Genomic DNA, 25,150 nt, shown 5'->3' with positions numbered 1-25,150 from the left:
GGGGCTTTTGCCCACTCGTTCGCCAGGAAAATGCCAGCCCAGACCTGGGAAGGCACAGGGCCGGGTCTGGCCCGGAGGCCTGATTCATCTGGAAGCGGGGTGATGGGTGAGGGAGGTGGCCTGCAGGTGGAAGGACCAGCAGCAAAGCCATCACTGACAAGGCTGTGCCGTGGATGAGGCACCGGCCCACGGGCTGTCTGCTGAGTGTGGGCCACATACCTACAGCGACAGGGAGGGGGTCATGCCCCCAGTACCAGGGCACTGCGGGAGGGCCAAGCGGAGGTGGGCACAGGCTCAGCAGCTGGCCCAGGGCGTGAGCTGGGGGATCTTTCTGAACCCTCCCCAGGCAGACTGGAACTCACTCAGCCCCACTGACTCCAACCCTGCGCATGCGTCATATCCACACACATGCCATTCCGTGCTCGTCCTTCCTAAGGGCCCCATCTCCGAAGGACGACTACCTGCTAAGACGTATCTCGCCTCGCTCCTGCTCCCTTCTTGGTGGGGTGTGTAAGGGCAGCCCAGCTCCCCCACCCCCCAGTGACACGACCCCGAGCCTGGAGCTGAAGCACCCCACTCACGGGCTCACCTTTGAGAGCAGTCAGCAAGCAAGCCCGGCAGGGTCAGTCCGCAGGGTGTTCTGGACAAGATCTGTTCACTTCAAACCACGAGTCTATGCAGCTAGGGGCAGGGCGGCAAGAGGAAAGCACCTTAGCCAGGCCGCTCCCTCCAAGGGGGCGCTTTCCCAGGGTCAGGAGACCCTCAGGCTTCCCCGAGCAAGGCCTTCCTGCATCGCCCCCGAAAAGGACTCCAGGAGAGAACAATCACATGCCACTCTCTGAGGCAGGGAGAAAGGAGAAACCAAGACACAGGCCGGCTCAGCCCAAGGCTGACTGGCCGGCCAACAGTGGGTACAGGCTTTTAGCACTGCAGGAGCAGGGGGAGTGGCCATGAGGGGGCCCAGGAGGGCAGCACAGCCCCCAGTGAGAAGGGGACGTAGGCAGACTGTGCAGGGCAGCCCCCATGCTGAGAATCAACCACGTCCAGAGCTTAAGGGCAGAGAAGTGGAGCAAAGAATGGTGGACCTGCCCATGGCTCCAGTCGCTGTGGACCTGGGAGAGTCCCTTCTTGGGTCAAAGAGCAGCGTGGAGCTGGCTCCCTCCCCAGCAGGCGACCTGTTAGGAGAGCCCCACGCTCCACCTGGCTCGGCTGGGCACCAAGTTGTTCCCAGAGAAGGTGGGAAGAGGGGCTGGCCCTTTGCTAACAAAGCAACCCAGGGAAAAGGCTGACAGCCTGAGTGTCACAGACTCTGAGTGTCTGTGTCAAAGAGGAACCGAGACTGCCCGAGCCAACTTCCTGATTTGTAAACCAAAGTCTGGACAACTTCAAAGACAGGAACCAGGCAGACAATTTGCTGAAACCTTCCGAAGGGCCAGAGTTTCCTTTTCTAGAAACTCTGGTTAGTACCTCCTTGGGACACTGCAGGTTCTGTGCTGGGATCCATACCCAGAATTGTACTCCCCCACCTTGGCCATCCATGAGCCTCCCCTGCACCAGCCACGTCTGTGCCAGGCAGGGCTGTCCCCCTGGTGCCGCGCGGCCCTGAGGAGGCCTGGAAAAGCCCTCCGAGCAGGAAGCAGCTCCGGCCTCGAGGAGCTGCAGAGCAGCAGCAGTGGCCACAGGCGCACAGCGCATCCTCCTGAACTGGGCAACGGAGCAGCGTCTTTCCAGTTGGAAATGAGAACAAGGCTCCTGGAGCCCTGCACGAATCTCAGCCCCACTAATTATAGCACTCCTGTGCCCTGCCCCACAGGTAGCGGCTCTTCCAGCCGCCTGGCCGCTGGGGAGGGAGAAGGTGCGCGCAGGGCAGTGAGCACGCCCTCCTCGCTGCCTCTCACCTCACAGAGCGGAGGGGGCTATGGAGGAAGAGGAGGCTCAGGAAGACCCTGCGGGCGGAGCTGCAGGGCCTCCGTTCCCGCCATCCCACCAGAAAGACCCCTCTGGCAAGTGGCTGGGGACGCTCCCACCTTCCTGTGGGCACAGTGGAGCCCTCCCCTCTAGGACCCCTTGGTGGGAGGGGAGACCGTTCCACAACCAGAGCGCACAGAACAGCTGCTGGCTCAGAGGAGCTGGGCCGGCCCCCGCCCTCCTACCTTTTGTGATAGATGCACAGGCAGGGCAGCCTGGCTATCGTGTCCCCCTGCAGCAGCTCCTCCAGGCAGATCACACACTCACCCGCGTCTTTCGTCAGCACGTCATCTGCAAGGGCAACAGAGCACAGGGGAGACATCAGTGGGCAGGTGGTCCCGAGGCAGAGGCAGGCCTAGGAGCTGATGGGACTGCGTGGGTGACTCAACCTGTGCCATGCGACACAGAAGTCTGAGCGGGACCTTGACCTTAAGACCCTCACAGCGGAGACAGGACACGTTAAGCAGCTGGAGCCAAAACGGGATTAACTGAAGCCCCAGGCCACGGAGGATGAACAAGACTTGGAGAAAGACAGGTAGCAGAGGCAGCAGCAGGTGAGCTGTCTCCTTCAATGGACTTTCCCCTGAACACACACACGGCCCAGGTGCACCGGTTTCTAATTGGAAAACTGTGGGAGCGGAACGTAGTATGAGGCAAGAACAGGTGGGAGAAACAGGTATCAAGCAAATGCTGGTACATGAATGTTCCCAGCAGCACAATTCGTAATGGCCCAAACATGTTAAGAACCCGGTGTCCACCCACTGATGGCCAGGTAACAGTGCTCTGTTCATACAGCACGGCACGGCTCGGCAGCAACATGGACGGACCTTGAAAATGTGGCTGGTGCATGGAGCCAGGCACAACGGGTCACTATCGTGTGTTCCATGCGTGTGCAATGTCCAGGACACACAATGCAGAGACGGGGAGGAGGCTGGGGCTCGGCGCAGGGAAGCGAGCGACTGCTTTGTGGGTGAGGGGAGTTTTCTTTTTGTTTTACTGCTGGTGAGAACACCTAACACATCATCCTCTAAGCAAGAGCACTTTAACGTGCACAGCACCGCACTGCTACCCACAGGCACAGCACTGCACAGCACAGGTCTGCGCTCTGGGTTTCACTGTTCGAGACCCCTCACTGAAGTGGAATCATACCTGGGGGTGTCTTTTGGGGTCTGAGATGTTCGGAACTAGATAGACATGGTGCTGGCACAATGTGAACACCCTAACTGCTCAGAAACTGTATACTTTAGGAAGGCAAATTTTGTTCTGTGAATTTCAACTCCATTTTTAAAAAAATTTATTTGACAGGTAGAGTTACAGACAGTGAGAGAGAGAGAGAGAGAGAGAGAAGTCCTCCCTCCACCGGTTCACTCTCCAAATGGCTGCCATGGCCAGCGCTGCACCGACCCGAAGCCAGGAGCCAGGTGCCCCCTCCTGGTCTCCCATGTGGGTGCAGGGCCCAAGCACTTGGGCCATCTACCGCTGCCCTCCCGGACCACAGCAGAGAGCTGGACTGGAAGAGGAGCAACCAGGACCAGAACCCAGCGCCCACATGGGATGCCAGTGCCGCAGGTGGAGGATTAACCAACTGAGCCACGGCACCAGCCATCAACTCCATTTTTAAGAAGAGGACAGGCCGGCGCCGTGGCTCAACAGGCTAATCTTCCACCTGCAGCACTGGTACACCGGGTTCTAGTTCCAGTCGGGGCGCCGGATTCTGTCCCGGTTGCTCCTCTTCCAGTCCAGCTCTCTGCTGTGGCCAGGGAGGGCAGTGGAGGATGGCTCAAGTCCTTGGGCCCTGCACCCCATGGGAGACCAGGAGAAGCACCTGGCTCCAGGCTTCGGATCAGCGCAGTGCGCCAGCCACAGCATGCCGCCACCAGTGGGGGTGAACCAACAGGCAAGAAAGACCTTTCTGTCTCTTTCTCACTGTCCACTCTGCCTGTCCAAAAAAAAGGACAAAAAGACCACATTCCCCCTCCCAGGAAGACGAGCAGAAGGAAGTGCCTGTGATGACGGGCACCTACCAAAGCCCACCAGAAGAGTCTGAGCAGAACGGACAGGCACCATGGCCAAGCCTGGGTCTTGAGATTCAGGCGGCTCCTAGCTGGGGAGGCTGAGCCCCAAGGTCACGCACACTCAGCACGGCCACTCCTAGGTAGCCCCGTGATGCCCAGGGGCCCCAGTGTGAGGGACACCGAACAAGTTCCTAAGCAGGGTGGGAACTGTTCAGGGAAGGCTTCTGCCAAGGTGACAAGGAGGTGGGCCCTAGAGACAGCTGAGGCTGGGAGGAGACTGGGTAGAGGAGCAGTCCTGAGCACCTGCGGATTGTACCGAGATTGCTAGGGGAACACAGAGACACAGAGGCCACAGGGGAGGTGAGAGCACGTCCCCAAGGACAGACTCCGGGAGTCATGTCTGGTTAACCCCTGAGGCCTTGGAGGCACATCCACCTTGCACACAACCCCAGAAGCTACTGGACACACATGCTACTGGGGGCATCTGGGCACACAGTGGGCACTGGTCACTGAGAGAGGGAACTTGGGCCAGGCCTGGGCAGGAAGTGATGAATCCAGAGGGGAACTCGAGGTATCCACATAGGACACACTAATGGTGACCTCCAGGTGTCCCTGGAATGTAGATTTGGGGTTTGGAACAGAGATGCAAGCCACAGTTGTAGAGCTGGGATGAGGAAGGGCTAATGTTGTGGCACAGCAGGTAAAGTCACCTCTTACAATGCCGGCACATCATCTGAGCACCAGTTCATGTTCTGGCTGCTCCACTTTCAATCCAGCTCCTTGCTAATGGTCTGGGAAAAGCAGCAGACAACAGCCCAAGTGTTTGGGCCCCTGTCACCCATGTAGGACAACCAGATGAAGCTCCTGGTTCCTGGCTTTGGGCTGGCCCAGCCCTGGCTGTTGTGGCCATCTGGAGAGTGAATTAGTAGATGGACGATCTCTCTCTGTTTCTCCCTCTCTCTGTAACTCTCGACTTTTAAATAAACAAATAAATATTTTAAAAAAATAAGTGGGATAAGGAGACAGTCTATGGAGAAAGCCTAGTCTACATCCAAAGAAGACAGCCGACAGACCTGGGTTAACGCTCTATCTGAAGGGCAGTGAAAGAGGGACTGGGCAGAGGGATACTCAGCCTCCAAAGCCACGGGGGAAACCTCGAGTGGTGTCCAGGGAGAGAGGAGGGCCCTAGCAGGCTCGGCTCCTCAGCACCAGCAGCCGTGCGAGGGCCCTGCCGGCGACGCACACAGCGATGCTGGTGCACGCTTTCCTTGGAACCTCACTGTCTCAGGAGCCAGGCAGGGCGCCCACCCTGTTTTATTCCGGGTTTGTGAATGAGGAAGTCACCTCAGGAGCCAGGCAGGGCGCCCACCCTGTTTTATTCCGGGTTTGTGAATGAGGAAGTCACCCATTTTGACCTCAACCAGGGGTTCAGGAGTGTGCTGAACCTGGGCACTCCAACGTGGGATGTGGGCAGCTTAGCTTCTAAGCCGAGGCCTGCTCCTGCATGGCGTTTCCCACAATGAAGCACTGGAGGAAAAACTCAACGAGCATGGGAGGGAGACAGCTCAGCAGAAGGCAGAGCGGCCCCGTAGACAGGCCTGGATGCTTATCTCTGCTCTGGCTCGGGCATCTCACACAACAGACGCAGCTGGAGCCCAGCCTTTGGCTCCCCGTGCAGCGACATCACCGCATTTCCCCCTGCGCGTCCCCTCCTGACTGGTGACTCAGGTCCCAGACAGCGCGCTGCCCCAGTGGTGTTCCCTGCATCTGCCTCAGCCCCAGGAGCACACCTGGGCCCTGGAAGTGCCGAATGCAGGGGCCCAGGAGACAGGCTCTGGGGTTTTCCTCCTGGGCTCGACTCTCCTTTTCTCACACCGAACATCAGAACGTCACGAGGGAAGGGGAGAGGGCAGGGGGCACAAGGGCCAAACATTTTCTTGTCCTGGCGTGGAAGGTCCATGCTCAAGGACTTAGATTTGCACGGCCGAAGGTTAGATGCAGCCTTTTCCTGATCACTCACGAAGCAGCATTATGTGCAGTGCTGCGTGGTGCCCGCCAGGCTGGCACATGGCAGGGAGCACACTGCATTCAGACCCAGAGCCACTGGCTGCATAGACCACCTGGAGGCCACGGGGGATGGGGAGGCTTGGCAGGCGGCAGCATGGGAAAGTCAGCAGTGCTCGCATCTCGCCCAGTGCCCAGGGAGCAGCGAGCGTCCAAGCGTCCTTCCACAGTGGAAGGCAGGAGGAGCACAGACCCAGCAAGACGTCTGAGTGGGTGGAGCAGAACTCCCCGTCCCCACCCCAGGAACTCCGGGGAGCAGCAGCCTCCAGACGCCCCTGCAGGAGGTAGAAGTGGTGGAAGCCTGCCTATCAGCTGGTTTCTCCCCCACATTCACTGGCTGCGAGCCCACTGCCTGCTGCTGGAGGTGAGGCGTGGTGGGGACCCCAGCCCAGGCTGCGGCCACGCTGCAGACGCCCGCTGGGGTACCCAGGCCCCCCACAGAGGGGCTCTACAAACGCTGGCTGCTGAGAACCCAGGAACCACGGCTGAGCTTTCCACTTTCTCACAGTGCCTCTTGAGCCCCTCCAAGCCTCCTGCTTCCCATGCACAAAGCCAACCGATGTCGCTGCTCAAAGAGGTGTGCTTGGCCTGGCACAGCTGCCAGGTGGTGCCAGCGATGTCCTTCCAACCAGACCGGGGAGCCAAGGCAGGGCAGTCAAAGAGCTCTGGAGCCCAAAAGGGAGGTGCGATGCCAGGGTGGGGGGAGGGCAGCACTTCAGACAGTTGTTACTTGTCTCAGAAAAGCCACAGAGGAAGGGGAAATAGAGCTCCCACTTCTCTGGGCCAGTTAGACGCCCGCAACCTCACAGACGGCCTCTTTGGGATCCTGAGGACTCTGGTGGTGGCGGTGACGGGGCACTAGTGGCCCTGCCTCCCAAGCCCAAGTTCTTCCACATGGCCGCCCTGCCTCTCTTCCCCAAGGGACGGGGTTAGATGGGGGTCTTCCCTTGAGGCTGGAAACCACCACCCATCTCACAGGTAGCTTCAAGTCTTATCCCCTGTGCGACTGTGTGCAGGCCTGAAGTGTGTATGGAGCCCCAGAGCCCAGCATGAACCGGTCAGGCTGAGGGAGCTGCACCGCTGCCCTCCATGATGCCAGTGGTTGGCTCCCTGCACAGGGTTCTGACACCACATTTCCAGAGGACCCCCAGAGCTGCTGGTGGCTTGGGGGAGTAAACAGCTGCACACACACTCTGCCCACTGGCAGGGAGGGAAGGCTGCTCTGCAGCTTGGAGCCAGTGGCTGAGCAGGAAAACACACACACATTTCTCCTTGAGCAAGGAGAAGGCGGGAGCCAGAGGGAAAACCCCTAACAAATGACGCACAGGCACAAGTCCTGCCTCCCGGCCTCGTTTCCTGCCTAGGTGTGGAAAGGCGCCTGTTCTTACGGACTCCTTGGCATGCGCAGAGCTGCTGGCCTGTCTGCCAGGGGATAGGACAGGGTAGTGCCACCAATGCCAAGCCGTGCTGGCTCCTTTCCCAGGAAATCTGGGGTGCTCTGCTCTCCAGGCAGAGGGGAGACCTTGAGCACAGAGTGTCCCTGCCACTCCACCACCTCTGGGCTCTGGGCTGCAAAGAGAACAGCCTGAGGACGTCTAGCCCGGGACGCTTCACGCTGCAGAGGCACCTGTGGCACCCCCACTTGCTCCTCTCTCTCAACCACTCCTTTCTGATTTCCCCACCTGGGTCAGGCCCTGCAGGCTTCACTCTCCCGCTTTCCTGTTTCTCGCGTGCCCAGTGGGGGTCGGTCTCATGGTCAGTGCACCTGGTCAGCAGGTGCTGGGAGTCCTGGGTGAGCTGCTTCCCCCTGCTCTCCTCCTTCTCTCCCAGAGGAGCACGGGCTCAGATCCTCCATAGCTGCTAAGCCCAGCACCTAACAATAGCTCTGGGGCTGGGCAAACTCGCTGGTCCTGGTGAGGACTCGGCTTTCCCAGGCCTGTGAAAGGGCATGATAATTCCACCCTGACCATGGGTTCTTTTTTTTTTTTTTTTTGAAATTTATTTTTTATTTACTTGAAAGGCACAGTTAGAGAGAGAGAGAGAGTGATGTCTTCCATCCTCTGATTCACTCCCCAAACGGCTGCAATGGCTGGGGCTGGGCCAGTTGAAACCAGGAGCCTGGAGCTTCTTCTAGCTCTCCCAAGTAGGTGCAGGGGCCCAAGCACTTGAGCCATCTTCCACTGCTTTTCCCTGGTGCGTCAGCAGGGAGCTAGATCAGAAGTGGACCAGCCCAGCCTCGAACAAGCACCCATATGGGATGCTGGCGTCGCAGGTGGAGGTTTAACCTGATACGCCACAATGCCGGCCCCTACCACAGGGTTTTGAGAGCAGGAGACTTAGGGCAGATAAGCAGCTAGATGTAGCAGGGGGTTCTGTTATTAGAGAAGCCAGACTCTTTCCCTTAAAGAGAGTGTGTACGACAGCATTCAAGAACCCTGAAGAAGGGGGCCCTGACCTGTGGCAGAGGAAGGGGTGGGCATCATGACCCAGGGAGCTGGCATGGGTCTGTGCTCCAGAGTAAGGCTGAGGAGGACGTGCACTGACAGCACACAAGGCCACACTCAGCTCGATTCTGTCGGCCAACCACCTGCCCCCACCAGACTCTCCCAGCCAGCCACAGAGCAGCCCCGAGCGCCCCCTCAACAGTCATTCATCTGGAAGGCCCACTGGATTCCCTTCCGTTCAAGCAAAGTCAGATCCTCATCCCGGCATTTGCTCTGCTGCCCTGGCAATTTGCGGGTTGGAATCTGAGTGCACATCCTTCATGGCTCGTTTCCCCCGTCCCAGCCACAGATGCTGGGAAGGGAGAGAATGCAAAGGCCCAGTCCAGCTGAGCACCTTACACCTGCCACAGGCCCTCCCACAGCCACTGCCTGCGGGTTCATGGCAGCCCCTGGAAGGCGCTCAGGAGGACAGAGGTTTAACAGTGCTTTGCAGCACAGGGCACACACAAGCCAGGGGCTGGCCCAGGAGCTCAGGTGTTGGTCTTCACATTTCTGTTGGGTACTGGCTGAACCAGTTAAACTAGTCTTGCCTAAGTTATTTCTTTTTTTTAATGTCTGGCAGGCAGCTACTGGAGGCTTCCAGCTATGCGTAGGCTCAGGCCAACTCTCTTAATAAGAAAAATACTACTTTCTATCTGCCTCATTTGGGAGGGTTCTACTTTTTTCCTTTGGTGGTTAACTGAATTTCATCTTATGTAACCATCGTAAATTTTCCGAAAACTTGCCCAGCTGATGCCAGCAACTGCAGAAAGTGCACGAGTGCAGACGGGAAGGACCCAGGCTGCGAGTTCTAGCGCATCCTCCGAAGAGAAGAGAACGTCTATCCTCTGAGAAGACCTCGCCTTGCCCCTTCCCAGAGAGACGCCAGGAGCTCAAGCCTCAGAGACTCAAGTCTTTTCCCCCATCTCCCCCACCCCTTTTTTTTTTTTTTTAAATAGAGAAGGTAACATGAAGCAGGTGAGGCCAGGCTGATGAGCAATCAGGGGCAAGACACGTTCCTGGAAAAGCAACCAAACCCAGAGCTCCTGCTAGTGACCCTGAGAGACTCTGCTTTTAGCTAAACTAGACCAGGCCCCAGGCACGCTCTGGAGACTCCACTCCACACACAAACCTGGGCGCCTATGCCGTCCTCTGACCGGAAAGGTCAGGTGTCTGAGAAGAAACAAGGACTACAGACGAGGAGCGTGCATGTATGTGTGTTCTCTCTCTCTCTCTCTCTCTCTCTCTCTCTCTCTCTCGTCAAGCACCAGGGAGAGACTGGGAGATAAGAACAGCGGGAGCGGCCGGCACTGCGGCTCACTAGGCTAATTCTCCGCCTTGTGGCACCGGCACACTGGGTTCTAGTCCCGGTCGGGGCACCGGATTCTGTCCCGGTTGCCCCTCTTCCAGGCCAGCTCTCTGCTGTGGCCAGGGAAGTGCCGTGGAGGATGGCCCAAGTGCTTGGGCCCTGCACCCCATGGGAGACCAGGAGAAGCACCTGGTTCCTGCCTTTGGATCAGCGCAGTGCGCTGGCGGCAGCCATTGGAGGGTGAACCAACGGCAAAGGAAGACCTTTCTCTCTGTCTCTCTCTCTCACTGTCCACTCTGTCAAAAAGAAAAAAAAAAAAAAAAAAACACAGCCGGAGCGGTGCTCAGGCTGCCAGCCAAGCTGCCTTCCCCTAAGGGGGGCTTCTGTGGGGTCTGCACCCGCCAGGCCTCCTGGGTCCTCCCCGCCAGCGGGTGCCAGTGGGGAGGGGATGACCAACAAGTGCGGACTCAGAGGAGCACGCAGAGACGCTTGTCTCCCTCTCCCAGGAGGCTCTCCAGGGTCTGCAGGGCCTCACCTGCCCGGCCCCGCAGGAGCGCATGGGGAGGGCCGCTCCTGACTTCGGGGACTCTCCACAGCAGCTCCTGCAACGTTCTCCCTGATGACTCCGAGAGCCGAGGCCTCTTGGGCAGAGCCCTTCTGAGGCTTCTTTGTTTCCTTCTGACAGCAGAGGCAGTGTCTACAGAGAAGTCTCGCAGCAACCCACAGGACAAAAAGGGGTCTCATGAGGTCTCGCCACATGTGAGGAAGGAGAGAGGCTGCAGCTGGGAAGGCTGTGCGACGCGGATGGCCAAGCGGGACAAAGCCGCGCCTGGGCCTCCTCTGCAGGAGACACCCCAACAACGACGGGAAGCTCCGCTCCAGAGGCACCAGGCGTGTGGCGTGGCAGCACCCAGGGGCCAAGGAAAGGCTGCCTGCTGGGGAGGAGGGGCTTCCTGGACCCAAGACAGGATAGGAGGGGGAAGGGAACACCACAGGCTGAGGCGGGGCTGTGACCTGCGCTGCAGCCGGGCTAACCTGAGCAGTACCCATCAGACGGCATGCAGCTGAGGGAAGTAGGTGACATGCCTGCCCGCATCTGGGACCTTTTGACCAGGCAAGTGACCAAGAGATAACAGAAAGATGTATTTTCAGGACAGCTGGGGTCAGATTCCTCCAGTCTCATTCCCAGGAGTGCTCTGGAATCACGAGCCTGCCCCCCCCCCCCCCCCCCGCCGGCTGATGGTGTAGGGGTGGGGAGGAGCACACTGGGGCTGGGGAACCTGTGCAGCAGACGTCCCAGGAGATGCTCACGGTCAGGAAGAGGGGGTAAGGAGGGTGGTGACGAACGAGTCCTCAGACCTCTCAGCAACTCGGGAGTTCTCTTCCTGACCGTGGCTCGGACTTTACCCAGAAGGCAGGAGGTGTGCTGGGATCCACGGTCAATCTCTGAGGAACGTACTTTAGAGGACAGACGGAACCCACGGGACTGGAAAACCACACGGCCCCAGCGGCACAGGCTGAGCGGCAGGGGGCAGTTAGTCTACTGGGCAAACCTGCGGAGCAGTAGGGTAGGCTACCGCTTGGGATGCCTGGATCCCATACAGAAGTGCTGGCTCGAGTGCCAGTTGTTCTTCCTCCAATCCAGCTCCCTGCTAATGTGCACTTGGATGGAGGCTGATTGATGGCTAAAGGGTTTGGGCCCCTGCCACCCACGTGGCAGGCCCGCATGGAGTTTCTGGCTCCTGGCTATGGCCTGGCCCAGCCCTGGCTGTTGTGGGCATTTGGGGGAGGGAACCAGTGGATGGAAGATTTCTCTCTCTCTGCCTTTCAAGTAATGAAAATAAATAAATAAACATTAAAAAAGAAAAAAGAATCCCTTGATGGTGTTGTCTACAATGATAGCTTCCACCTCCTAAGCCCCAACCATGGAGTTCTGCACCAAGGGCTCTGTGTACCCTGCCCTTCCCAGCCCTCACAGTCCCGAGAACCAGGCAGGGCCACCCCCAGTTCTGGACCAGAGAACTGAGGCTCCACGAAGCAGGACAACTCATGTGAGACCCAGTCAGTGAGTGGTGGAGGGCATCTGCACTCAGACCAGCGAGAACTCCAATGCTTACAGCACGCCACACTCTCCTCTGTCCCCAGAGATGCCATGTTAGCATGACCTGGTGTCATGGAGCGCCTAGCCCCATGATCCTAGTCCTTGCCATACTCAAGCAGCCTCCCAGGCAGGAGCCTTGGTGGGACAAGACGGTAGAGTCAGCATTTTAGTTCCCAGAGCGCCCCTGGATGCGCTTACTTCCTCGAATTCTCTGCCAGAGCCACAGGTGCTCCCCTGAATTGCAAAGCAGGAAGAGATTACCAGGCGTCCTGGCACCCGTGCGCCTTCCCAGCACATCCCTGAGGAGAAAGGCTGCTCCCCACCGGCCCCTCTGTTGACTCCTCCAGTGAGTCCAGCTACGTTGGGACCCAGCACAGTCAGGTGTGCACATAGGTGAGGAAATGGCTGTGTCTCCCAACCAGAGGCTACAAAACCAAGGGCACAGACAGAAGAAAACTGAGCCACCAAGGGCCTTCCCAGTGCCATGGACTTGAGAGCCAGTTCCTCACCACGCAGCTGTTCCTACTGGAAGGTGGGGTGGAGATGTTGCATGGATCCACCCTTTGTCAGAGGCTGGGGAAGCCGGCCGAGCCCTTACCATTGTAGGAGAGGCGAGGTTTGCTCAGACACATTATAAAGTGCATTTCCATCTCATCGGAAGCCACAGACTTGGAGCAAATGGGGCACTTGAAACCTGAAAGAGACAGAAACAGGATGAAAGGTCTGCTCCAAACCCAGGATGTCCACAGAAGACATGGACGAGCTCCCATGACCAAAGCCACGTAGGGTCAGAGTCAATGTGGAGAATGACAACCTGGACAGACCCCAGACCCAACTTCCTCTTCATTAAATCACTCGAGGTTTGCCTTTTTATCACAGCTTTGGACTCCCAACTTTCGTGAAGGGTTTCCCCACCTTACGCCCCTTGTTAACAATTAACAGAGGTAACTGATACCCAATTTGAGTTCTGAGGTTTTTTGTTTGTTTGTTTGTTTGTTTGTTTTTTTAAGGCTCCTTCTCAAAGTGATCTAGTGGATGGTGGGATAGGGGGCAGCAAAGCAAGACACGCAGATAACCACCCTGCTCCACGGAGGCGCACCTGCATACCCTGCATACCCACCGCCTCCTTCACGGCCAAGGCAGCTGTCCTTTGAGAAGTGGGGTGGCACTCTAGTGCTTCCAAATGTTACTTCGTAACAGCTGTGGTGTGGTGCTAGGCAAACACAGGATACCATGGTCCTGTCCTTTTATTCCCAAGGAGGTTCTGGGTGCTTATACAACCAAAGAGTTTCATCAGAATTTATTGGTGAATTTTTGATTGAGAATCTTCTGAGCTGAATTCTATTAAGAAACCCTAAGCCTGAGGCTGGCGTTGTGGCACACTGGGATAAGCCACTGCCCACAATGCAGGCATCCTTTACGAGCACCGGCTCAAGTCCCAGCTGCTCCACTTCTGATCCAGCACCCTACTTACACACCACAGACAGCAGCGGAAGACAGCCCAAGTGCCTGGGCCCCTGCCACCCTTGTGGGAGACCCTGATGGAGTTTCTGGCTCCTGGTTTCAGTCTGGCCCAGCCCCAGCCATTGGCGCCATTTGAGGAGTGAACTGTTTTCTCCCTCTCTCGGTAACTATACCCTTCAAATAAAAAATAAATAAATAAATAAATAGAAGAAGAAGAAGAAGAAGAAGGAAAGAAAACCTAATCTCGATCTATTTATTGAAATCAGTTTTAAATGGATCGATTCTTTCCCATGTAAATTCTCCCAAAGAGAGGCACCGCCACCGACAATCCCGCGTCTGGCAGTGCACATCATGGTCTCTCCGTTGTGGCGAGGGTGGCAGCTGCCCCTCCACCAACCCAGACTTCCTAACACGGCGCATCTCGCCACAGCTGTGAACATTTGACTCTTGTGCTCCCTTTCAGTTAAATTTCCTAACCACAGCTTTATTGGACACTGCTGATGACTGTCAACAACAGTTCTTATGAAATGGGACACAAGGCCAGGTACGCAGGTCAACTGCTAGAGGTTCAAGGACAGAGGCGTGAGCACTGTGCTCGGAACCTGCAGGTCCTCATCTTTTTATTGACAGTGCTTTGAGACCTGCAGGACCATACAGAACATTCAGGCTCTCGTAAATGCAGACGAAGTGGACCCTTCGCTCCCTGGCAGAGCTCCCGTGCTCCCAACCTTAGAAAGGGCCCTGGGTGGTTACAAACCCGTTACAACAAAACCAGAAGACCAAAAACAAACTTGGGGACAAAGGGGATCCCAACCCCCATTCTCTGGCAGAAATGGATCTAAAACACGCCAGGCTGATTATTTTTAACCCAGTTTAGCAATGTGCAGACCCAGCAACATGTGACGGAGACAAGAGGCCGTGGACTTGATTCTCATAGAAAGATCTTCATGTCTAACCTAAGTGCCTCTGCATTCACATAGGGTTTTCTTTTTATTTCCCAACTCAAAAGGCCAAGGTTTTGCAACATTTTAAAAGGCTACAAGCTGCTTGCTTTACACTTGCCACATTACAACCCTGTCTGCAGGCTGAGGGCTGTCCAGGATGACTGTGCCCCAGAACAAGCCCTCTGACCGCAGGCCCAGACACTGACACTGTGAGGTGGTAAAGTAATCTCATACCAACAAAAAGCCTTGCACCTCCTGTGCTACTTGCTTTGCTGATAACTCCCACTCCACTCCTGGAGTGCAGGGGGAGGGGCTGTCATAGCTAAGGTGCCGGGAAGCAGGTGATCCAACGAGAGGGTCTATAAGGGGATGTCACTGAGCATTTGTGCCCCGGAAATGAAAGATTCGAGATCCACAGGCTCAGAGGCTCTGGCAAGGCCTAAGCCACGCAAGGTCATACAACCCAGGAAGTGGAACTGAGACAAGGCTCCGATTTTTTTTTTTTTTTTTAAAGCTCTGAATCCAAAGTTCTTTCCATCAGGGAAGAAAGAGGGAGGTAGAGATAGATCACCCCTGGAGAGGAAGACCAACCGTAGGAAGATGAGAGACCCACATTTTAGCTAAAACAGTCACCCCTGCACCATCCATCTCTAGGTGTTTTCTGTTTCATTTTGACAAAGCTCAAGGAAAAACTCAGGGCCTATTATGAGTGGGGTTTTCCAGCCTTAAGACCCTGGCAAATAATCTATCACCTAGACCTGTTTTCTCATTTGAAAAATGGTGGAATTTGCCTCATTCTTTCAAGAGATAAGAAGCAAGAAAGCACTCTGAAAAGAAGCTTAACAAACGCTGAGCGCAATCATCAGCGTCAAGCTTGGGGAAGGGGGAACAGGAGAGACCCAGCGTAGTGTGTGGGGGGGTGGCCAGCAGGCACCACACACCCACAGTCTCTACTGGATCCCAGTGAGCCACTACAGTGCCACCATTGTGGGCAGGCACCACACACCCACAGTCTCTGCTGGATCCCAGCGAGCCACTACAGTGCCACCACCACTGCGGGCAGGTACCACACACCCACAGTCTCTACTGGATCCCAGTGAGCCACTACAGTGCCACCAGTGTGGGCAGGCACCACACACCCACAGTCTCTGCTGGATCCCAGCGAGCCACTACAGTGCCACCACTGTGGGCAGGCACCACACACCCACAGTCTCTGCTGGATCCCAGCGAGCCACTACAGTGCCACCACCACTGCGGGCAGGTACCACACACCCACAGTCTCTACTGGATCCCAGTGAGCCACTACAGTGCCACCACTGTGGGCAGGCACCACACACCCACAGTCTCTGCTGGATCCTGGCGAGCCACTACAGCGCCACCACCACTGTGGGCAGGCACCACACACCCACAGTCTCTGCTGGATCCTGGCAAGCCACTACAGCGCCACCACCACTGTGGACTCTTTCCACACTGCCAATGCAACAGCTGTCTCTAGCTTTTTGCGTATGGGAATAAACAACCACTGGCATTAGTTGAGTTGTTACTACGAACAGCCACTTTACTTTGAGTGTCTTATTTATGAGAACAGAAACATAAGGTAAGTATTGCCATCAACACTACTTTATAGATGAGCGCATCGAGGCCCAGAAGATTAAGCAGCTTCTTCAAGGTTAAAGCAGCCAGGACGAACCAGAGCTGGCAGGACACCCATGGAGCCTGAGCCTTGAACCTATGAGCCTCCTCATCACGCCATGCTCAGCCGAGCAGCACAGGAGGAGCAGACACAATGCCCAGAAGAACACAAGTTCGAGGCATCCACGAACACTCATTTCAAACCTTCCAAGTGGCCCCAGCAGTTTCTCCCTAAACGCTCAAGGCCTTGGATAATCACATAGTCTGAAAAAAAAGGGAAGTCTCTCTCTCTTTTCTTCTTTTTTAGAATTCTGTTAACAACATGGAAGGATGGAGTTCTGCTTTCCACTTGGCACTGAGCCTACAGCAGCTCTGGCTGTAAAATGCTGAGTCTGCAAACTACTTTTAAGTGGAAAATAAAGGGCAAAAGATAAGAGGGACAGGAGAATATGAAGAGCTGAGGGGAAAAGCTCATGACCCCAGTCTTTCCCACAGGCCATCTGATGGTCAAGATGGATGCTGCTGCCCATCTGCCTGTAATCACCGAGGTACGACTCAGCACCAACAGCCCTGTGGCATGATAAATACTGTGATGTTTATGAGCCATCTGAAGGTTAGAGTGTCTAGGAAACTTTGATGCTGTTTTGGAAAAAAGTCCACGCCAAATGAAAATCAGGCCTGCAAACAAAGATAAACCAAAGGTGTGCAGAACCATTGCAGACACACGATCAGCCCCAGCAAACTCCCTCAGACACCTTCACCAGCACTCGGGAGGAGCGGCTAAGAGGTGCTTGATTTCGCTTCAGGAGGAAGCTACAAGTGGAGTCTTTAGGCTGCTCCCTAACACCACCTGCCCAGACTCTGCCCGACATGCCCTGGAGGCGAGGTGCTTCCTCATTCCCATGGGGTGCTCTGCACAGGTTGTAGCTGCCATTTGCTCTCCCTGACATGAGGGGAGGTGCCTGTTAGCTCAGGCTTGCTGGCCAGCTTGGGCTATGGTGCGCCTTCAGCTGTAAGTTCCTCCCACCAGACAGAGGCAGAGGCAGAGGCAGAGGCAGAGGCAGAGGCAGAGGCAGAGGCAGAGGCAGAGGCAGAGGCAGAGGCAGAGGCAGGGAACTTTCTGGTTCCTTGTCCTTTTCAGCCCATCCCTGAAAATGAGGAGCAAGCAAATGACAGAGCACTGTAGAGAATGTGTCTGCAACTCTGAGGGCTGGGCTCTACCAAGTGAATGCTGCTACGGGGTCCAATCAAAAGCAGCCAAGAGAACACTTCTAATGAGTCCCAATTTCCTCTTTCTCTCGTCATCAATCAGCTCAATGATGACACAGCCAGGAGAGCTGAGGACTGATCAGCCAGTCCAGCTGCTTCCTGCCAGTCAATAAGCACATTGCTCAGGTGGGAATTCTTTGCCATCCACTTGCTGTATCAGAGACAGGAGCTCCCAAGAGAAGACAAATCCACATTCACCACCTGTGATCCCTTTCACAGGTAAGTGCAGCTCTTCAGGTAAAGCCCATTGGTAGCTGAAAACACAGTGACCCCAAGAACCTGCACACGGTCATGTGCATCCAGCATTTTCCTAGGTCAGGTTAACTGGGCCCCTTCAGATTTCTTTAGGTCCTACCCATTTGACTAGGGGGGCCACTGAGGGAGCATGGTGGCAAATGGCCTTCCCAATCCATGGCCACACTGACCTTGCAATATAAATTAAGAATTTTTGTGTTCTGGGGCCTGACAGACCTCTCATTTCCCAAAACTGCAACCTTCTCCTTTAAGACCTGATTTCTCGGGCAGGACCATGTGCTGGCTGCATGTGGCTCTAGTTTCTCTCCCCTCCCTCCCTCCCTATGCTGATGCGCTATTTTAATGGCTGCCCCAGTTCTGCCTGTCTCTGGGATCACCTAAAGGTAGGAGAATCAGAAGAAGCAAACAGGGTAAAGGAAGCCACGCCATCAAGGTGGGACTGCCCGTCCCAGAGGAAGAGGGACCGAGCAGATTCTTTTCAGTCTGGGAGCCCAGACAGCACCATCCCCCCTTGACTTTGTCCTTACCATTTAATTCCCAGTTCCCAACATGATCTTTCTCTGTCACATCCTTGTGGGGCTTGATGGCAATAAAATGGGACTTAACTCAAAGAATTTTATAAAGAGGATATAGTACAAATAGCAGGTCAAAGGACAACACAGAATGACTTTCTCTACGTTTCTATATTGTAGGGACCATATTCTTCACCCACAAAGATACACGTCCACTCTAAGAAATAACTGGAAACCAATGCCCAATTCATCGGTTGCTGAGGTGTGAGTCAGTCTTTCCTGAACAATGCTCTGCAACTGGCGAAAGGATCAGGAGTTCTGGCTTTGGCCTCTTCTGAACTTGGCCTCTGGAGTTTTGACCTAGAGGCTCACCTGCTTCCCCAGGAGCCCAAGAAACTTCTCCTAAGCAGCTACCAAAAGGGGGAGCCTGCAGACACTTTATCTGGGTGTGTCTGTGAAGGAGTTTCTGGATGAGGTTAGCATCTGAACTGCTCCTGGAGTAAAGCAATTGTCCTTCCTAGTGTGGGTGGGTCCCATCCAACCTGCTGAGAGCCTGAATAGAATGAAAAGGTGCAGGAAATGAGACTTTACCCCTCTCTCTACCTGACTGTAGAAGCTCATCTTGGGTTGGGACTTAGACCACCAGTTCTCCTGGTTCTCAGGCCTTTGGACTTTCACTGTCATTACTCCACTGACTCTCCTGGGTGTCCAGCTGGTAAACAGCAAATCACAGGACTTCTCCACTTCCACAATTCCTTATAATATAATAAACCACTTTACACACACACACACACACACACACACAGAGGTTTTGTTTTTTTTCTGGAGAACACCGATTAACACACCTGTGTGTTAAAATGCCAAACCTGAAAGAGTGACAGGGAGAGTGAGAGACACAGAGAAAGAGATCTTCCATTTGCTGGTTCAATCCCCAAACAGAGGCAATGGCTGGGGCTGAGCAAGCCGGAAGCCAAGAGCCTGGAATTCCACTGGGGTTTCCCACGTGGGTGGCACAGGCCCAAGTATGTGGACTACCTTCTGCGGCTTTCCTAGGCACATCAGCAGAGAGTGGATTGGAAGTGGAGCAGCTGGCACTTGAACTGGTGCTCTATGGGATGCCCCACAACATGAAATGTTAATGAGGATATGGAGCAATGTAAAATGGAGGGAGTGTAAAATGACACACCCAGGGGCTGCTGCTTCCATCCCGTTTCCTGCTAACGCATCCTGGGAGGCAACAGATGATGGGTCGAGTGCTTGGGCCCCTGCACTCATGTTGGAAATCTGCATGGGATTCCTGGCTCCCGGCTGTGGCGTGGCTGGCTGTTGTGGGTATTTGGTGAGTGAACCAGTGGATGGAAGACTTGTCTCTCCACTTTTCAAGTAAATAAAAACAAAAACAAAGATTGAAAACAAGGACACACCCACTTTGGGAAAAGATCGGGTAGTTCCTTATAAAATAAAACATATACCAAGCCTGTGGTGAAATTTCTCATCTATGTATTTACCCAAAAGAAATGAAGACGTATGTCTACAAGTAGTGAGAATGGTCATCACCACAGCTGTATTTATAACAAGCAGAAACCTGGAAACAGCCCAGCTGTTCAATCACAGAACGAATGAAGAAACTGGGTCTGATCACTGAACATAACAGAACACTTCTCAGCAGTGAGACAGGGGATCTCTGACGCCCGCAACAGTGCGCAGAGTACTGAAAACGTGCCGAGTGAAGGGCACTGAAGAGCACACGCTAGGATTCCAATTACGCGCAGTTCTGGAAAAGGCAAACTAATCCACAGTGGAACAAATCAGAACAGTGGTTGTCTGGCAGGGTTAGGGCAGGGTAGGGTAGAAGAGGGGGCAGAGATGGAACAAGAGGTGATGAGAGAACTTTCTAGAGTGATGAAAAAGTTCATTATCATGAGAAGGGCTTGGGTTACAACACGTGTATGCATTTGGCAAAATTCATCAAACACACATGTAAGATTTGAGGCTTCTTTGTAAATTTTACCTCAGCCAGAAAGAAAATCCTGTAAACAAATACTGAACTGTAGTTAATGATATACATACTGAAGCTTTTAGCGGAAAATGTACTGACAGCTGCATTAACCCATTATGTCCCAAGTTTTCAATTCTGTGACCATTTCAATGACATAGTATCTATTTCAGCCTGTACAGGTGTCCTGTATATAGGACAATGGACATAATGAGTTAAAATGAAAATCATAAAAAATAAGATGTCCAAGTTACACTTCTAAATTTCCTGTACATCTGGTATGTTTTCAATGAAACCCAGACATGTGAACTACCGAGCTGTATTGCGACAGGGTCAAGCAGAGAGAGTGTGTACACTAATTTACATACAGTGGTCAGAAAAGGCCTTCGAGGAGGTAGGTGACAGGTGAGCAGAAGCCTTGACATATAAGGACAGTGAAGGCAGCGAGCTCACAGGCACTGTGAGGACACAGTGACAGCAGGGGATGCACCCTCTGAATCCCTGCAAGTGGTCAAGCACCTTCCATTGATTCTGACAGCTGAATGGGTATCTTGCCGGGTACAGGATTCTTTTGAATTCCTTTTATTCTCAATGGGCTACGAATGCAATTTCACATCTTCCAGCTTCTTGGTATTGTAAATAAGAACTCTGGTACCAATGCGATTTTCTTTGTAAATAATCTGTTCCTTTGGCCTGGAAGCTCCTGATATTTCTGACCCGGATGCACTCCGATGTGTCTTTCTCATCAGTTTTACCTTTCAGTGTGCAGACTCCAGTACTGTATAGCGAAATTTCCTTCTACATGTTTCAATCTCTCCCCTCATGGTAAGTCACGAGTGGTGCTTACCACATTTCTCTAGCTTTCCTCCTTCCAGCTTGCACCCTTTGAAGTTCAGGGTGCGTCTGTGATTGGCTGTGGCCAACAGAATGTGAACAGAAGCAATGAACGCCTGCCCAGGGTCTGTGCATGACTCACCTCGGGACCTGTACTACTGCATGGTGAAGGAAGCAGGCATCGGAACAAAGTCCCTGTCAGCTCGGGTCCCTGAGTAACAGCCATGAGCAGAGTCCCCCATGTTGACCTCCAGTGTGTTCTGCGGCATGGTGGGGGGGGGGGGTGGAAACAAATGTGCTGAGCGTGGATCCTGAGCGTATGGGGCTGGTCAGGATTTCCCTCGATTCTGGTCCTAGGCTGTCCTGACTGACAGCCCCTTCCTCTACCTTGTCTCCCTCTGGTACTTCCACTGCTGAACTGCCAAGTATCTGGGCTCTGCCTTCAGGCCTCTTATCCCTCCCTCCATAGCTTCTCTTGGCATTTTCTCTGGAACTCAGCCTTCCCAGCTCCCTCTGGGTCCTGCCTGCCTTTCTGGCTTGGATCAAAGAGGTAAGTGGCTGGCATTGGGAATCAAAGAGATGGGACATGTATTCTAGCCACTATCTTCCCGAAATCCAACCTGTTTGCATTTTCTTTTTTTTCTTTAAGGTTTTTTTTTTTTTTTTTTTTTTTTTTTTTGACAGGCAGAGTGGACAGTGAGAGAGAGAGAGAAAGGTCTTCCTTTACTGTTGTTTCACCCTCCAATGGCCACCGTGGCCAGCACACTGCGCTGATCCAAAGCCAGGAGCCAGGTGCTTCTCCTGGTCTCCCATGCAGGTGCAGGGCCCAAGCACTTGGGCCATCCTCCACTGCACTCCCGGGCCATAGCAGAGAGCCGGCCTGAAGAGGGGCAACCGGGACAGAATCTGGCACCCCAACTGGGACTAGAACCCGGTGTGCTGGCGCTGCAGGCGGAGGATTAGCCTATCGAGCCGTGGCGCCGGCAAAGGGTTATTTTAAATAGTAAATTCATCTTTTTTTTTTTTTTTTGACAGAGTTAGACCTTTTCTGTTGGTTCACCCCGCAAATGACCGCTACGGTCGGCATGCTGCGCTGATCCGAAGCCAGAAGCCAGGTGCTTCCTCCTGGTCTCCCATGTGGGTGCAGGGCCCAAGCACTTGGGCCATCCTCCACTGCCTTCCCAGGCCACAGCAGAGAGCTGGACTGGAAGAGGAGCAACTGGGACACAATCTGGCGCCCCAACCGGGACTAGAACCCAGGGTGCTGGTGTTGCAGGCGGAGGATTAGCCAAGTGAGCCACGGTGTCAGCCTTGCATTTTCATATAATGCTCTTTAGCTCTTCAAACACACACACAACATCTGTATTCCATATTGATAATCTAACACATTGTGCTTAGACATTCTCTTCTGTTGGGGCTTACAAGTCTCCATTTTTACCCACTACCTGACTCTGTCAGGAATGACCTCTATTCATTGCTCTAAGCATGGTATATTCCACTCTGCCATGTTTTTTTTTTTATCATTTCTGGACTCTACACTGACTGGTAGGGAGGAAAATGAGCAAGAACAGCAGTGAGAAGGAACAGACTGTGGCCTTGTCCAACTACTTAGCAATATTCAAGTAGAGCCCTGCCTACTCTCCAGAACTGTGTGGGTACACGAATGCCCAATGCAGGGTATGATGACATGAACAGCTACATCCAATAATGTGCCAAACCAGGGTGGCTTGCTGGCAGATCTGCCTATTTGAGAAAATTCACAAATTATTTAGCCAAAGAAGCAAAAAACGAGTCGAACCTACATGTGTATTCTGTGGTCTCTAAGATGTTATCAGTTGCAAGACGCTCCATCAGGAATCTCCCAGAGAGGAAGAAAGGGCTGCCAATGATCATCGCACGATGTGATTATGTGGTGCAGGGATTTTAATTGTTAAACTGTGAAATGTAAGTGGCTTAGGATCAATTAACATGAAAAAAAAAAAAAAACCACATACATGGTATTTCAAAAAATATATACAAACTGCACACACAGTAAATTTGTTCCCCTTCGCTTGCTAAAAACCAGAAGAGGCTCAGGGAGGCACGCACAGCCGGACACAAAGGGGAGGACGGCAAAGTGAAGTGCACGCAGAATGGACCTGAGGACGTCCACAGCACGTCCACGCTGCAGTCTCAGCAGGTGGGGCCTCAGCAGCGCTCCCGCACGTGACGAAGGGGAAAGCTGTGCCAGCAGCAGGCGCTCCGCTACCACAGTCTCTTCCGTTTGACCCTCTAACCCATTTCTTCCAGAGCGAGGCCCTGAAGGTTGCTCAGGAAGGAAATGCTGGAGGCCAGGGACATGATGTCTGATGACGGGAACCTGAGTAGTCACAAGAAGACTGGAAGCCTCACTGTGAGGTCAGCCAAGTCCCCCATGCATGGCTGGGGATGTCTGTGCGTTGATTTGTACATCCCCTGCCACACCGCTACCACGCTCAGGCAAGCTCAGGGGCATCCAGTTATGACTCAAAAGATCAAGTCTGCATGGGAAACATCTGGCTTGTACTTTGGAGATGTCTCATCTCCAGAAAATCTGTTCAAAGAGGAAGACTGTTCAGTGTCCAAAGAGTCAAGTCAGAATTTCTTCTAATTCTTAGATATTAGCATCAACCTAAGAAGCTAGTCCACTGGATGGTCAGGAAACGCCTTGTTATTCAGATACCATATTCTCCCCTCACATGGCTGTGCTACCTCTGTTTCAATCCCCAACATACCACACAGCTATGCCCTTTGCACCCAATGCCCACAACTGCTCCTGGTGTGGACCCTTCAGTGTTGCAGTGATGCCAGAGGACACTTAGAGTGGGCTGAATTCCCTAGGCGGTGCCTCCTGAAGTCATAGGTAGGGCCAAGATGACTTCTCTGAAAAAGCAAAATGAAAACAAAGCGAACAACAAAAACTGGTCTTCAGGCCAAAAAAAGGGAGCTGTTTTTATCAGCCCTGGAGGCCTGTGGACTGTCTCTACTGGTGACAGAAGGGAGCTAGGCTTCTTCCAGTGGAGCGGGGATGCTGGCTGAGCAGGACACCAGTCGCAGCAGGCGCTCTCAGCAGACTTGCTTCTCTCCTGGATACAGGCTATATTCCGAGTCCTGGGGTCTTTACTGACATACTCAGATATCCCGACCTTCAGTGACTCCTTTTTTATGATGGGGGCGGGGCATGGGGTTGGAAGAGAAAAGGAGAGTGGAAGGGAACAGGGCAAGGAGGTAGGTCTCACACAGAATCCACACAGGAGCCACAGTTTATTTCTGGGTTCCAGGAGACCCTGCCTACCCTGCCGGCTGATAGAAATTTTTCATTAATGATAAAGAAATGCTTGAGCACACTACTAGATCAAGTTCAATAGAGTAGGCCCCGACTGTGTTTTTTCTTTTCTTTTTTTAAAGATTTATTTATTTGAAAGGTAGAAATACAGAGCAAAACGCAGAAAGACAATCTCCCATCCACTGTTTCATGTGCTAAATGGCTGCAATGGCTGGAGCTGGGCCACGCCAGAGCCAGGAGCCAGGAGCCAGGAGCCAGGAGCCAGGAGCCAGGAGCCAGGAGCCAGGAGCCAGGAGCCAGGAGCCAGGAGCCAGGAGCTTCTTCCAGGTCTCCCATGTGGTGGATGCAGGGGCCCAAGTACTTGGGCCATCTTCTGCTGCTTTTCCAGGTGCATTAGCAGGGAGCTGGATCAGAAATAGTGCAGCAGGAACTGGAACTGGTACCCATATGGGATGACAGAATTGCAGGCAGAGGCTTAACCTTCTATGCTACAGCGCCAACCCCTGAATTGTGTTTTGCAATAAAATCTAAAGTGGAAGATGCCAAACAACCAGAATGGAGCTGTTTTGAAAGCTTACCTAAGGAACCTCAGAGTAAGAGAAGGTCCTCACGCTTCAGATCGTGCTTTTCTGTCATCCATGGCTATGATGACCACAGAGAAAGAGATGAAGAGACTGAGACCCTGAAGAGCTACGCGGTACTGACAATGGGCACAGAGGGATTTCTCAGCGAGACTTCCCAGACACGAAGCATGAACCAGGAGGACCATGAGTTCTCAGCTTCCTGAAACAGTGAATGAGGGGCAGCGCTGCAGCACAGCATGCTAAGCCACCTACTGGAACACTCAAGCTTAGTTCGATTCTCAGCTACTCTGTGCTTCCGATTTAATTTCCTGATAACGAGCTTGGGAGGCAGCAGATGACGGCCGAGTCCTTCAGCCCCTGTCACCCATGTGGGAGGGCAGAATGGAGCTCTTGGTTCCTGGCTCTGGCCTGGCCCA

The 25,150-nt window shown here is 53.8% G+C and overlaps 1 protein-coding gene across 4 annotated transcripts in view; it reads right to left on the bottom strand.

Annotated features, from left to right (window-relative positions):
- ZNRF1 (zinc and ring finger 1) overlaps positions 1 to 25,150 on the bottom strand; it is a 121,717-nt gene that overhangs the window by 3,369 nt on the left and 93,198 nt on the right. For all 4 annotated transcript variants that reach the window (XM_051847305.3, XM_051847304.3, XM_017342413.4 and 1 more), the window contains exons 2-4: positions 12,539 to 12,634; positions 2,154 to 2,259; positions 590 to 681 (exon numbers count right to left, since the gene is read on the bottom strand). In XM_051847305.3, the coding sequence (XP_051703265.1) occupies positions 624 to 681; positions 2,154 to 2,259; positions 12,539 to 12,634 (260 nt within the window). In that variant the 3' untranslated portion in view covers positions 590 to 623. The remainder of the gene's footprint in view (positions 1 to 589; positions 682 to 2,153; positions 2,260 to 12,538; positions 12,635 to 25,150) is intronic.

This window comes from Oryctolagus cuniculus, chromosome 18 (assembly GCF_051225735.1).
Source record: "Oryctolagus cuniculus isolate XC-2025 breed Fujian yellow rabbit chromosome 18, ASM5122573v1, whole genome shotgun sequence".
In the NCBI taxonomy this organism is placed as follows: domain Eukaryota; kingdom Metazoa; phylum Chordata; class Mammalia; order Lagomorpha; family Leporidae; genus Oryctolagus; species Oryctolagus cuniculus.
The sequence above is the reverse complement of the archived record's forward strand: the minus strand, read 5'-3'. Positions and strand labels throughout refer to the sequence as shown.